The sequence below is a fragment of the Chaetodon auriga genome, chromosome 3 (assembly GCF_051107435.1).
Source record: "Chaetodon auriga isolate fChaAug3 chromosome 3, fChaAug3.hap1, whole genome shotgun sequence".
Lineage (NCBI taxonomy): Eukaryota > Metazoa > Chordata > Actinopteri > Chaetodontiformes > Chaetodontidae > Chaetodon > Chaetodon auriga.
The window spans coordinates 6,852,104-6,865,230 of NC_135076.1; the positions used below are offsets into that span (position 1 = coordinate 6,852,104).

At 41.5% G+C, this 13,127-nt stretch overlaps 2 protein-coding genes across 4 annotated transcripts; both read left to right on the forward strand.

Moving 5' to 3' along the window:
- Nucleotides 1-2,693: 2,693 nt before the first annotated feature.
- serpinb1 (serpin peptidase inhibitor, clade B (ovalbumin), member 1) lies at nucleotides 2,694-7,554 on the forward strand. Of its 2 annotated transcripts, none has more exons than XM_076726042.1 (7): nucleotides 2,694-2,872; nucleotides 3,675-3,860; nucleotides 5,011-5,148; nucleotides 5,235-5,352; nucleotides 5,480-5,622; nucleotides 5,744-5,911; nucleotides 6,453-7,554. In XM_076726042.1, exons 1-7 carry the CDS (start codon nucleotides 2,711-2,713, stop codon nucleotides 6,858-6,860), a joined length of 1,323 nt encoding a protein of 440 aa, XP_076582157.1. In that variant the 5' UTR covers nucleotides 2,694-2,710; the 3' UTR covers nucleotides 6,861-7,554. The 2 variants fall into 2 exon arrangements, with proteins under 2 accessions (XP_076582157.1, XP_076582158.1); XM_076726043.1 differs by lacking the exon at nucleotides 2,694-2,872 and adding an exon at nucleotides 3,005-3,045 and having other exon boundaries at nucleotides 6,453-6,984.
- A 428-nt stretch (nucleotides 7,555-7,982) lies between these two features.
- On the forward strand, nucleotides 7,983-13,027 carry LOC143318737 (GDP-L-fucose synthase-like). 2 transcript variants are annotated; one of them, XM_076727208.1, is made up of 10 exons: nucleotides 7,983-8,036; nucleotides 9,619-9,776; nucleotides 9,865-9,979; nucleotides 10,105-10,233; nucleotides 10,323-10,396; nucleotides 10,479-10,612; nucleotides 10,957-11,088; nucleotides 11,171-11,250; nucleotides 12,205-12,304; nucleotides 12,477-13,027. In XM_076727208.1, the coding sequence occupies exons 2-10, from the start codon at nucleotides 9,619-9,621 to the stop codon at nucleotides 12,530-12,532; spliced, it is 978 nt and encodes a 325-aa protein (XP_076583323.1). In that variant the 5' UTR covers nucleotides 7,983-8,036; the 3' UTR covers nucleotides 12,533-13,027. The 2 variants fall into 2 exon arrangements, with proteins under 2 accessions (XP_076583323.1, XP_076583324.1); XM_076727209.1 differs by having other exon boundaries at nucleotides 8,018-8,307.
- The last annotated feature ends 100 nt before the right edge of the window (nucleotides 13,028-13,127 follow it).

Consider the following 13,127-nt stretch of genomic DNA (forward strand, 5'->3'; position numbering starts at 1 on the left):
TTTTCTTAAATAAAAAGGGGTGAAACACATTTTTATTTAGCAGAGTAAGGTCCTGGGAAATATACTGGCATTGGCACTAAAACTCATGTTTCACTCTGATACATGACACAGGTGTAAAGACAGGTGTAAGGAAGAAAGAGGGAAGGGGGACTTCTATAGTGGGACAGTCTATAGGAAGGTGGTTATGTAACAGCCAGGACTGAGTCCAAGGGTTGACATGAATGTGAAATGTTTATCGTGTGTGTGGCTACCAAGGCTATACTTAAAGACTCTGTGACGGTGGAGACAAGATATAATCTCTACATGGTAAATCATACCGACACACCTTTCTACTCATGAGAAGATTGAAAAGAGCCACCTCTGTGTTCTCTGCTGAGAACACAGAGGTGGCTGAACACGCCGAAAATCTTTGCACCACTGTTGTAACCTTAGGTCATTCCTCAATGCACTTTAAGTCTACTTCAGTTGTATATTTCACTTGCTGCAAATCCCTGCTGCTATTTTTAACTCAATTGCTACTGTTCATTGTACACACAGTTTATTTTACATACTGTTTATTTACTCACTCTATATACCAAAATTATTCTGCTGTTTATTTTAACATTCTTTAAGGAATTCCACATATTTTTCACTTTTATAATTTTTTATTTCTATATACTTTTTAACTATTTTCAACCCTGTGCGGAGCCTGCTGCAATAGAAATTTCATTCAGTGCACACCTGCTTTTCACTGAATGACAATAAAGTTCATCTATGTTTATGTCAATGAGGCCAATTAAATTTACACAATGGATAAATTCCACTTGAAGCCAAAGTGAGAAGAAACACTTGCTACTGTATATACTAAGAGTAGTGAGTATAGCGTTAAATGAGAAATCTACAAAACCAGAAACCTGAGAAATATTAGAGTATGTGACCAAAACTGCCAGAATGATTCCTGATTTTGTTTCGGATTTTGAAGTGATGTTAACCTGTTTCTAATTCTGTGATCTGGGTACATTTGTTTATCTCTTACGGATTTCCATTAAAAGTGAAAAAGTAAAATGCCTGCAGGTTGACTTTCACTTGACTCAGTGTTCTAAGAAGATACTCCGTGTATTTTTAGTCAGGCAGATATGAAAATGTAATATGTTTGTGAAATCTGAAGACCCCAAAGTAAGCCTCTCTGTACTCACGTTTTCTCAAGCTGGCGCCATCCTGAACTCTGACATCCACTGAGACTCTACTGATATCTTCTCCTGACTTTTCCCACTTTCTGTGCTCCAAAATGACAGAATTGTGTTACTTCAATTAAGAATGAAACATCATGTTGGAAAACTTGTGGCTATAAGATTTGGGCAGTGGTGGAAGAAGCACTGGGATCTCTTGAGGTACCAGAACAACACTTTAGAAATAACCCAGAGTAAAAGTCCTCCATGCAAAATTTGACTTTAGTAGAAATAGAAATGTGTTTGCAGCAAAATGTATTTAAAGCCTCAAAAGTAAAGTATTCGATCATCATGCAGAATGCCCCATTTCAGAGTCATATAGAGTATTAGTGGGTTGTAATTACTGATGCATTAATGTGTAAACATCAGTTTAAAGTTGCAGCTGGTAAATGTGGAGTTAATTTTAACTGTATTTGCTTTGAGGTACATTAATGCATCAGAATGTATTTCTTTTATATTTTGCATTAATATTCTGAATCTGCAAACTAACTACAGCTGTCGAGCAAATGTTGTGGAGTAAAAAGTATAATATTTCCATCTGAAATGTAGTGTATACTCAAGTACAGCACAAGTACCTCCAAACAGAACATGACTTGAGTAAACATATCTAAATACATTCCACCTGGGTTTACATAATTTATTTATTGCATTTTTCACCCTAATCCCATTACTTTAATGTAATAGCAGATCAAGGACATGTGCTCAGTAATATTTCTGGAAATGTACAGGTTTAATGACATTAGAGGCTTTTTTACTGCAAGATTACACACATATGACACATAGCAGATTTTTTTTTTTTTAAAGCTGATTGTGATGTTTAATACAACACTGATTCCAAAAAGTATCTGCTTATTCTGAATCTGATGCAGCAACACGTTTCAAACAAGTTGTGACAGGAGCAACAACATACTGGGAAAGACGTGGAATGCTCCAAAAACACCTGTTTGGAACATTCCACAGGTAAACAGGTTCAGTGGTAACAGGTGATATTATCATGACTGGGTATGAAAGGAGCATCCTGGAAAGGCTCAGTTGTAGATAGGATGGAGCGAGGGTCACCACTTTGTGAACACATGAACATTCAGACCATGATGGAGATTAGATTTACAGAAAATATAAGTGAACAGTTAAATGGATGAGCTTCTGTCATTTTTAAATATTTCTACAGACTTTGGTCCGTGTCTAGACAAACACGACTGAGATGGGTGGGGTTCTGCTTGGGGGGGAGATTGGACTCATGGCCTGACCTCGTACTTTAAAATCCACTCTCAGGCCCTGCCTCCATCCATGTGCACTCACCAAGCAGCCAAAATGATCATTTAATCATTTCTTTTCAAGGCTATTCCGCACAGGATCATGCTGATCATGTTCTGCAAACCCAGGCCTGCATGGCTTTTTTCCTCAGTATAAAGGCATGTATTTGTCACCAGTCAGTGACTTATCGCCCAGTCACGCGTCCCACCCACAGCCTGCTGTTACAGCCGCACTTTGTATTCGCATAAATGAGCTACGGTGGACCCCTGCGTGTCATCACCGACCCGGGACTTTGTGGGTTTTCTCTTCCGCGGGGAATTTTGTGGACTGCTGCTTGTTTCTGCGTTTTACTTTCACTCTTTCACACGCGGAGTGAGGTCGAGGTTCAGCCGTTGCAGCAGGACGATCAGGTAAATACACGGAAAGGCTTGTGATAGACCCGCACAGCACCTGTACCGCGTCATGGAACTCTCCCTCCACAGCAAACAGACTGCTGTTTACAGCAGGACGTGTCCGGGTTTATTTCCGGGTATGTTAACGCAGCTTTACACGCTTCACTGAGGTCCGAGATAAACGGGAAAAGGTGACGTTTGACGCGGCCTTTGCGTATAAATGCGTTGAAAAACAAAAACCTTAATCTTCTCTTTGTCCGTGCAGACAGCACCCGTTAAAAACTCACTAGATCTGCTGAATTTCACGGTGTTCTCTCTGTGCGTAAACCTTCATGGATATACTATCAGACATGAGCCGGCAGGTGACCACAGCGCCATTGAACTGGATGTGCAAAGACATCATTAAAATGATCAGAGGACAAAAAGTCTCATTACAAGCTGATGAGGCTAGGAATGTTTTCATATGTACATTAAAAAAAGTGGAAATGTTTTGGCATTCTGCCTTTATGTGGCAGTTGATAGCTAAAGATAGAAAGCAGGTGGAGGTACAGAGCAACGATGACATACAACTGTGGTAAAGAGGGTGGATTACCCACTAAATTTAATTCACATTTCTTCTTTGATGCTTAATTGTGCATGAAATGTAGATATTATCTCTCCTCCAGGGTTTTATAAGTTGTATATGTCAGGAGAAAATGTATTTAGGTTACAGTCTGTGTCATATAAACACTGTCAACAATGAAATACAGCTGAGGTGCATTTTGTGTATTTTGCTATGAGGAATGATAGAACCATGTGAAATGGCCTTTGCTCGTTGCAGGAAAACCGATCATCAGTCATGGCCGCCATCAGCAGCTCAAACACAAGGTTTGCCTTGGAGCTGCTCCGCACTCTGAGCCAGGCAAACCCCACCGGGAACATCTTCGTCTCCCCGCTGAGCATCAGCTCAGCGCTGGCTATGGTTTACCTGGGCGCTAAAGGAGACACTGCTGCTCAGATGGCACAGGTCAGCACACTGCGCCTCCTGCATCACCTGACGTCCCTGTAACTTGTAGCACAGTTATAAAAAGCAGCATTGTGAAATGCAGTTATCCCAGCCTGTTTCCATAAAACATGGTATGAGTTCTGAGGTTCAGGCTATAGGCACAGACTGAAAGGTGTGTCTTCAGACAGGTGAAGTCTAATACCACCTGTACTTTGACCTTAATAAATGCCTCTGAAACAACGAATGTTTGCTCAAAAGCAGAAGGTTGTACAAACTGGCAGTTGGACACAGAGGTACAGTTTCAGTTCATCAAACCTGTTTTGTTTTGAAAGGCTGCAGTAAATCCTCCGAAACACAGAAATACCCTATATGGTCAGAAGCTGGATGGATGAACGTTACACCCATGAGTCAAATCATCCAAAATAATGGCCATTAATCTTCTGCTGTAACAGCCTCCACTCTTTCAGAAGGACTTTCCACCTGACTTTAAAAACCTGGCTGCAGGGATTTGGTTCTATTCAGCCACACGAGCATTAGTGAGACCAACACTGATAAAGGCCTGGCTCGCAGATGGCCTTCCAGTTCATGACAAAGGTGTTGGATGAGGTTTGTGCATGGGGCCACCAATAGGAAAGAGCCTTCCACAAGCTGTTGACACAAAGTTGGAAGAACTCTATTATCCAAAATATAATTGCACTGTATGCTCCAGCAGTAAGATTGCCCTTGATTGGAACTAAGGGGCCCAGTTCAAACCAGAAAAAACGGCTCTAGACCCATAGTACACATGCCTGTCCACGTAGGTTTGGCCTCTCTGTATAGTATGTAGAGCAGGCACATAAATCAACAACAGCAGACACAACTAAAGATTACAATTACAGGCAACCAAAAGGCACACAGAGAATATCTAACATAAAGCAGACAAACATAAAGCTCATTTCCAGTAAAGAAACCCAGGAAAGCAACATGATATGACCTGAAAATTTAATGTACAGGCTTGACAGACAATGAACAGTCAGTTAAAGGTTCATTTTAAATATCATGCTGCGACTGTCCAAGAAACAGATTTTCATTCCTAGCAGGAGTAAACTTGTTCTTCCTGTGTTGCTTTCAGCTTCACTTTCACTCTGTTTTGATCCCAGAATAAAGTGTGTTGTTCCAAACTTTCTCACAGGCCCTGTCGTTCAGCTGCGGTGAAGACGTCCACGCAGACTTTGAGACACTGAACGCTGACATCAACTCACCCTCTGCATCATACATCCTGAAACTAGCCAACCGGCTTTATGGAGAAAACACCGCCAACTTCCTGCCGGTTTGTTGTGAATTCCACTAATCACAGAAGACACAGATATTTACTTTATATGGCTGAAACGATAAGATGGTATCTGCTCTCTGCAGCAATTCCTGGAAGCCACACAGAAGTACTACCAGGCAGACCTGAAGGCTGTTGATTTCATGGGGGCTCCAGAGGCGTGCAGAGGGGAAATCAACAGCTGGGTCGAGCAGCAGACAGAAAGTGAGAATTTACAGCTTAATTGGACAAAAAAATCACCCTTCCACCAACTTTCAAAGCAATTGTTCAATAGCATGCTCCTCTGTGAATCAGTGGTCAGTGGCTGCTTTGTCTTTGTATTTCCTGTCAGATAAGATTAAAGACCTTCTGAAGCCAGGAACAGTCAGTGCTATGACGAGATTGGCTCTGGTTAACGCCATCTACTTCAAGGGAAACTGGATGAACCGCTTTGATGAGGAAAACACCAAAGAGATGCCTTTTAAAGTCAACCAGGTGAAAACTAAGTTGAAGTTTCCAGATGTAGAGACATGAAGTTTGAATAGAGGAAACAGCTGAACTCAGCCAGATGTGACATGATGTGATCACCTTCATCTTTGTGTTTTTTGTGTGTCAGAATGAGAACAAGCCAGTCCAGATGATGTACCAGATGAGGAAGCTGCCCTACAACTACATTCCTGAGCTCGGTCTGCAGATCCTGGAGCTGCCGTACGTGGATGAGGAGCTCAGCATGTTCATCCTGCTGCCTGAGGAGTCCGCAGACGGCTCTGACCCTCTGCTGAAGGTACAAAACCTACAATAATCTACCCCCAAAAGAAAGGCAATGTTCGTGACTAGCCAGTGAAACAAAAAGTTAACATCAAGAGGCTAATGGGCTCAAATCTTCCCAGGAGATCAAAACAAAAGTAACTGCTGGACTTCCAGTCATCAGGTGGACATAAGCACAAACACCAAATGTGTGCTACTGTTGCTATGCATCTGCTGGAGGTATAAATAGGCATTAGCTTGCTATAACATCGGAAATAAAAATCTTTTTCAGCTTGTTGTGTACTCTGCTGCCCCCAAGTGGCCAAAAATAATAAATTAATGTGGCTTGGAGATGTGATGGAAGCCCACTGACCAATTTTAAACCTTTGAATTTGAATCTATTTTGTGATGGCTGTAACTGTCACTGATGCTGTAGGTGCTTTTGTTTTGTTTATTTTTTTACTCAAGTCCCTCTTGCAAAAGAGATCTTGATCTGAAAGAGACCACCTGATGCTTACAATCTCTGAACATAAATATGAGCTGAAGATGCAGTACAGTGTCATGTGTTTTTGTTCTAGCTGGAGAACGAGCTAACACAGGAGAAGCTGGACGAATGGACCAACAGGGAAAACATGGACGTCCACTCAGAAATCTTCGTTCACCTGCCCAAGTTCAAGCTGGAGGAAGACTACGAGCTGAACGAGCCTCTGGTCAAACTAGGCATGACAGATGTGTTCTGCGGGGCGAAGGCCGATTTGTCTGGCATGAACGGTGACACGGGACTCTTCCTGTCTACAGTGGCCCACAAGGCCTTTGTGGAGGTGAACGAGGAGGGGACGGAGGCGGCCGCAGCCACAGCAGGCATGATAGCATTCTGTATGCTGAGGGAGGAACACTTCACAGCAGACCACCCTTTCCTCTTCTTCATCAGGCACAATAAGACCAAGTCCATCCTCTTTCTCGGCAGGTTCTCGTCTCCTCAGTAGACAGAACCAGCAGGGGAAGATGTTGGGCCGATTCAAATAAAAAATATGCAAAATCTTTGAAATGAAGACTTTATTTTCTGTGATGTTTTGCTCTTTAAATAACTGCATCGTTGTCTGCCTATGCACTGAATCATACAATTAATCAAGTAATTTGAGTGCTTTTGGTTGAATAAATGGATTTTAGTGCTGAAATAAACACAAGTGATCAGTCTATGTAAGTGAAAAAGAAAGCAATAGATTTTTGGGTTTAAAGATGATTGCATTGTTAAAATGGAAATAACCAGAGTTTTCAGAAGGGCTGCTTCTTCTGTGTCTTAACCAGAGGAGCCAGGACAGTTTCTTGAAAAGCAGGTTCTTGAAAAGATATTTTCGTTGCGAAACGCATTACAATAGAAACAAAATTCCGTTCATTACAGGTGTATTGGCAACAAAAATCTCACACAGATTTTATAAGCATAAGTGGTCAAGTCTAGTATGTGTTCCTGCTTTGATGATAAATCTACAGGCTTTTTTTTTTTTTTAATCATAATCTAGTAATTTCTTAGTTTGTTACTCCATTTACAATAATTTGGGCGATGCTATTAAACTAAAGCAGTTTTGAAACTTGGAAGTCAAACACTGAACAGAAACTAACACAGATAAAGGACTGAGGCAGCATTCCAGCCAAAACAAATAAAAAGTCAGCTGCAAACGAGGCACGTACTCTGAGGTTCTTCTGTATTTGTCATTAATTCGGTGACCTGTGACATCTGCTCAGGATTGATGAGAAGTGAAAGTTATAGAAGTTTTACTGCCACCAATTGTTTTCTTTATGGTATGAGCAGAGCATAACATAAAACGTGTATTCAATTACCAATCCGAAAGTCGTTAAGCAGGGCCGTTCTCGGCTTCCGTAGGATGGTGTTTTTATATATAAAAGTAAAAGTTAGAAAGTGTATCAAAAGACCGTGAGAAAAAAAATAAGTATTGAATGAAGCTCTAGATTAAGATGCAGTTCTTATGTCTTTTCACTTATATAATATTCAGACACTTCAGGGTATTTAATTGAGCTATGAAAAATGCGTCGGCAGTTTGTCAATAGTACTTTATTTTGAAGGTTAAGACCGGAAGCCGAGTTTTTCTGTGTAGTTTGACACCGGCTCCTTTCCTTCTGTCTGGGCAGTTCACAGCTGAAGGGTGAGAAATAACTACTTTACATATTTGTTTAGCTCAGATTTAACGTTGCTTTATTGCACTAGCGCGACACTCGTAGGACAAAGAAGCTCTGTTATTTAACTTACATGCGATATATTTGCCACGTTCATCATTAGTGTATCTGCCTGTTTGAATATAACACTCGCGGAAATGAACGGATGTGACAGCGGTTACCTGCTAGCTAACGTCAACTTTTGCTAATTACGTTGGTTTCCGTGACTGGCTTTGCGAGTCACAGCACACCTGGTCACAGGTAGGTAACGACACACAGGTTGGCCTTTTGATAGCGTCATTATAGATTACCCGAAAATAGAGGTACGATAACTGCAACAGCTACGGAAAGTTAGAGAGTTTTTGTTGAGTTTTGGATTGATGTAGTTTACTGTCCAAGGCTCGTGTCACACGCTCCTTTTTGTCTTACTTGGTGAGAAAATATCATGGGCTTGTAAGAAATATATATTCTCCGAACTGAATTGGTGAATGACGTGGCATTTATCTGAGCCTTCAGCACTGCAAACAGCTGAATAGAGCTGCTACACACCCACCTGTAGACGTTAGGCTTTGGCATGAGAATACACAAAAGGCTGCTTTGAGATGGGCTGCGGCTTGACTCGGAAGTAGACCAGAGTAGTCGGTTGCAGTCGGGGGATCTATGAGAGAGAGTGCCTGAAGCCGAATAGCTGTTGTTGGTGTGCGTTTCTCTTGGTGTGAAGCAGAATTCTTCAGCAGGCACTGTAAGCTATATGGTGTCTACAACATGAATGTCTACGTAATTATGTGCTGTAATTGTCGTGCAAACAGCAATTACAATTCCCAGGCATTTGCAATGATTGATGGTAAGGGTTCATCATAATACAGATAACACCTCACTGTAAATGACTGTGACTTAAGTGTCTTTTCATTTGAAAACAAGTCCATGTAGGGTTGCTGAATCCTGCATGTAAAAGGCATAGCCACTTATGTTTTTTTCAAAACATTTTAATCTGTGGGTTTCAGTAAGTTTGCATTGTTGTGGAATCCGCAAATGTGTTAAACTATAAGTGTCAGAAATGTACTTATTGAATACATTTGCTACTACTGAAATTCATGTAGATAATCAGTGTGGGATTATGCTGAAAAATAACAATTTAAGTGTCATCATTTAATTGTGAGTGGTGGCATAAAAGTTCTGCACATCCAATTGGAAAACTCAGCTCATTCTATTGGCGAGTTGTTTCCCATCGAGCATTTTGCTTCAGCAGCTCGTGAGAAACAGAAGTGGCGCCTGGCTCTCCCAACTGTGTGTGTCTTTGTCCTTGTCAAAGTCCCACACAGTCAAGCATCCCGAGCAAATCGAACAAAACCACTGACCATCATGCAATGCACTCAGTGACACGCGATCGAATTTGCGCAGGTCTGCGTCAGTTTGGCTCATCTCAAACAAGCCTGCTGTCAGGGGGCCTTCAGTGCCTTTTGTCATCTGCTCCTTTTGTGTAATGCCATATCTTATGTACACACTCGTGTCTTGTTTTGTTTGTATTATGCTTATGCCTCATGAATTATCTTTGTGTCTGGCTTTCTCTAGATGAGCTGTCAGGGCGAGTGCACCATTCCGATGAGGGTGTTGGTGACAGGAGGATCCGGCTTGGTGGGAAGGGCCATACAGCATGTGGTCAAAGAGGAGGGGGGAGCCAAGGAGGGGGAAGAGTGGATATTCCTCTCCTCCAAAGATGCCGACCTCACGTGAGATCATCCTCTTCGAGCTACTACTTACAGTTCAGAGGCTGTCTCTGCCCCTTCCTTGTTCAGCATTTTTATGGCCTCTCCTCAGGAATATGGAGGCGACACAAGCGGCGTTTGAAAAACATCGGCCAACCCACGTCATTCACCTAGCTGCTATGGTTGGAGGGCTTTTCAAGAACATGAAGTACAACCTGGACTTCTGGGTATGAGGAAGATGCACCTCTGCTATCATTGCAAATAGATTAGCACAGATGTTTGACACATGTTGGGTCAATTTCTATATTTTCACATTTGTGTTTGTTTCTACTGATGTGTCTGTCTCTTCCAGAGAACCAATGTTTACATCAATGATAATGTGCTGCAGGCAGCACATGCAGTTGGCGTGGTCAAGGTTGTGTCCTGCCTGTCCACCTGCATCTTTCCTGATAAGACCACCTACCCTATCGACGAGACCATGGTAAAAGGACTGTGTCTGTGTGGTGTTGGCTGGCATGCGTCAGTAAATTTGTAACTGACAACTAACTTAACTTTACTTCTTTGCACAAGATCCATAATGGTCCACCCCATGAGTCAAACTTTGGCTACTCTTATGCAAAGAGAATGATCGATGTTCATAACAGGTGGGGGCTCGGTTTTTTTCAGTTTAGTAAATTCACACTATAGCATAAATAAGACTTGTCTGACAAACGGTATTTTTCACAGGGCATATTTCCAGCAGCATGGACGCTGCTATACAGCGGTGATTCCCACTAATGTGTTTGGTCCTCATGACAACTTCAGCATTGAGGATGGTCATGTGCTGCCAGGCCTCATACACAAAGCTTACATTGCTCAAAGTAAGTCACATTGTCTTACATAAGCTAGTAGGGATGGGCAGGTCTAATATTTCACGAACACACAAACTTTTAGACAATACGAAGTATGTATCAGTGTTTTGGATCAATAATGACACTATACCTCCACACCGATACTATAAAAGTCCAGACTTTGATACATTCTTTTCTTATGTCTTATTACTTTTGCACAGAAAATGCATTAAGTTGTATTGTTACCATTTACTGAATGACTGTAACAGTACTTGCCGTGAAATGGTAAGATTAGTGTCTGTGCTCTGGACTAGCAGGATAGAGTGAGGATAAATGGAAGCATAAAAATCATGTACTCATGTGTGTATGATTAGAGGAGGAGAAGCCCCTGGTGGTCTGGGGCTCTGGCGCTCCCAGAAGACAGTTCATTTACTCGCTGGACCTGGCTCGTCTCTTCCTGTGGGTCTTGAGAGAGTATCCAGAGGTCGAACCGATCATTCTCTCTGGTAAGTCCTCATACACAGCATTTCAATAGTGAAAGCTGAATTGAATGTGTGCTAATGCCTGTGTCATGTCCACTGGTTCCAGTTGGAGAGGAAGATGAAGTGTCCATCAAAGAAGCAGCAGAAGCAGTTGTGCAAGCACTGGACTTTAAAGGAGAGGTGGTGGTATCCTTTTAAACAAACTGGTGTCATCACAGCAGATTTTTAGGAGTCTGTAACTCAGTAAATCTGCTTCTTGAATCAGACTTCAGGCAAGTAAATAATCTCACCTGTTTGTGAAATATGATCAGCAGTGTTGAAGAGCATGCTGCTGGTTTTGTTTGTCGTAACACAAAGCACAAATTGCATATAGTCAACCTCAGCCCTGTTTGCACAGGACGAGTATTACCAGGGGGCTTCTGGTAATTTGTAATAATTGTGGGGGTTCTCTATGATCTTAATCCCATGTGAATGTGCCATGGCCGTAATTTGTAAAGTTGAAAATTCTTTTGTTTTCTCAGCGCCTTTTCTCTGCCTGTTTCCCTGTCAAGAATTATGGAGGCTTTGTTCGCAATTATGAATGAAAGTTTTGACAGGATTTTTGGTGCAGTTCAGGAGGCAGGTGTGACACAGATGTCTGACATCATATCTGCTGGATATAGTTAGTAAATTTGAGTAAAATACAGTCTACATTTATCCTGCATGAATGCGCACAAAACACATCAGGGGGTCATTTCTAAATCATGAGGATCCCTGGTAATAGATGTCCTGTGCAAACAGGGCTTTTATTGCTGATCAGTGTCCAAAGCACTTACTACATTTTTACAAAGGGGACCTAACAGGTTATTCTATCTCAAGTAATTGTCAATTGGTGGTAAGCAATGTTTGTTACTCTAAAATACTACATTAATAAATGACTGTGAAAGTTGAGTTTATTTTCAGAAAATACTGTAATGATCTCAAACAGTTGGCTGTCTGGAAAGTTAAGACTTGCAGATTTTCTTTTGAAATGTTTTGCATTCTTAAACTATTTAATGGACAAAATACTACTGTGGTCCTTAAACCTCTGTACATGGTGGTTTCAAAACATTTTAATCATGTGGAGAGGTCCATGTAGTTTCCTTGACTTTTGACCTCCAGTTTGATACCAGTAAATCAGACGGCCAGTTCAAAAAGACAGCCAGCAATGCAAAGCTGCGCCGCTACCTGCCAGACTTCAAATTCACACCATTCAAACAAGGTGGGTCTGACACTGTGTGCGTGTGCGTGTGCGTGTGTGTGTGTGCGTGTGTGTGCGTGTGTGAATACATGTTTAAAGGCCATCAGAGCAGATGTTTTAAATACTTGATCAAAATTAGAATAATCATGTTTGATTACATCTTCCTGTCTTCATTGATTCTTCTCACTTACAGCTTTAAAGGAAACCTGTGATTGGTTTGTTGCCAACAATGACTCAGCCCGGAAGTGAAGACTCTGCCAAGCGGAGTCTGTCAATCCATGACTTCTTCTGCTGGAAGACGGGGTAAATGTGGAAGGAGGTGATGGCAGAGGTGGAGAGGGCTGGAGGAAAACACGGCTCGTCTGCACAGGAACATGGCCGTCGCCGAATGACGTCTGCATCATAAACAATCTATCATAATTATAGGCATCCCAGTCCTACGACCCATATGTTGAATTTCTTTCACTGTGGTGAGGTTACACATTTGAAATGCTAATTGATTGATCATGGAATCCAGGTGCTGGCACAGTTTAGTAATTTCAGTAACTGTCTTAAATCTTTTCTAGCACTTATGTATAACATTAATAAATGACCTTTATTGTCTAAGGGTTTGGGATTTGGGAATTTAGTGATTCACTTTATTTAATAAACAAAGATAGTGACGGTACATGTGATTTAACTGGTGGCTTGAATGTTTTGTTTTTTTACTCCGTATTGGCAGTGACCAAAATAAATGTTTTATACCTGTAATGTTTTAAAGTGTCTTCCCTGAATCTTTATGGTCTGTGTCACAGGCTGAGACCTCTGATACTTTTGAGGATTTTGTACATTTTCATATTTCACA

What these genes read in the sequence shown, in the direction of transcription:
- LOC143318737 (XM_076727208.1), top strand. Translation starts at nt 9,619, where the DNA reads ATGAGCTGTCAGGGCGAGTGCACCATTCCGATGAGGGTGTTGGTGACA. An exon ending in AGTACAACCTGGACTTCTGG is followed by an intron (nt 9,980 to 10,104) that starts GTATGAGGAAGA and finishes TGTCTCTTCCAG; the next exon opens with AGAACCAATGTTTACATCAA. An exon ending in ATGATCGATGTTCATAACAG is followed by an intron (nt 10,397 to 10,478) that starts GTGGGGGCTCGG and finishes TATTTTTCACAG; the next exon opens with GGCATATTTCCAGCAGCATG.
- serpinb1 (XM_076726042.1), top strand. Translation starts at nt 2,711, where the DNA reads ATGAGCTACGGTGGACCCCTGCGTGTCATCACCGACCCGGGACTTTGT. An exon ending in CTGCTGCTCAGATGGCACAG is followed by an intron (nt 3,861 to 5,010) that starts GTCAGCACACTG and finishes ACTTTCTCACAG; the next exon opens with GCCCTGTCGTTCAGCTGCGG. An exon ending in GCTCTGACCCTCTGCTGAAG is followed by an intron (nt 5,912 to 6,452) that starts GTACAAAACCTA and finishes TTTTTGTTCTAG; the next exon opens with CTGGAGAACGAGCTAACACA.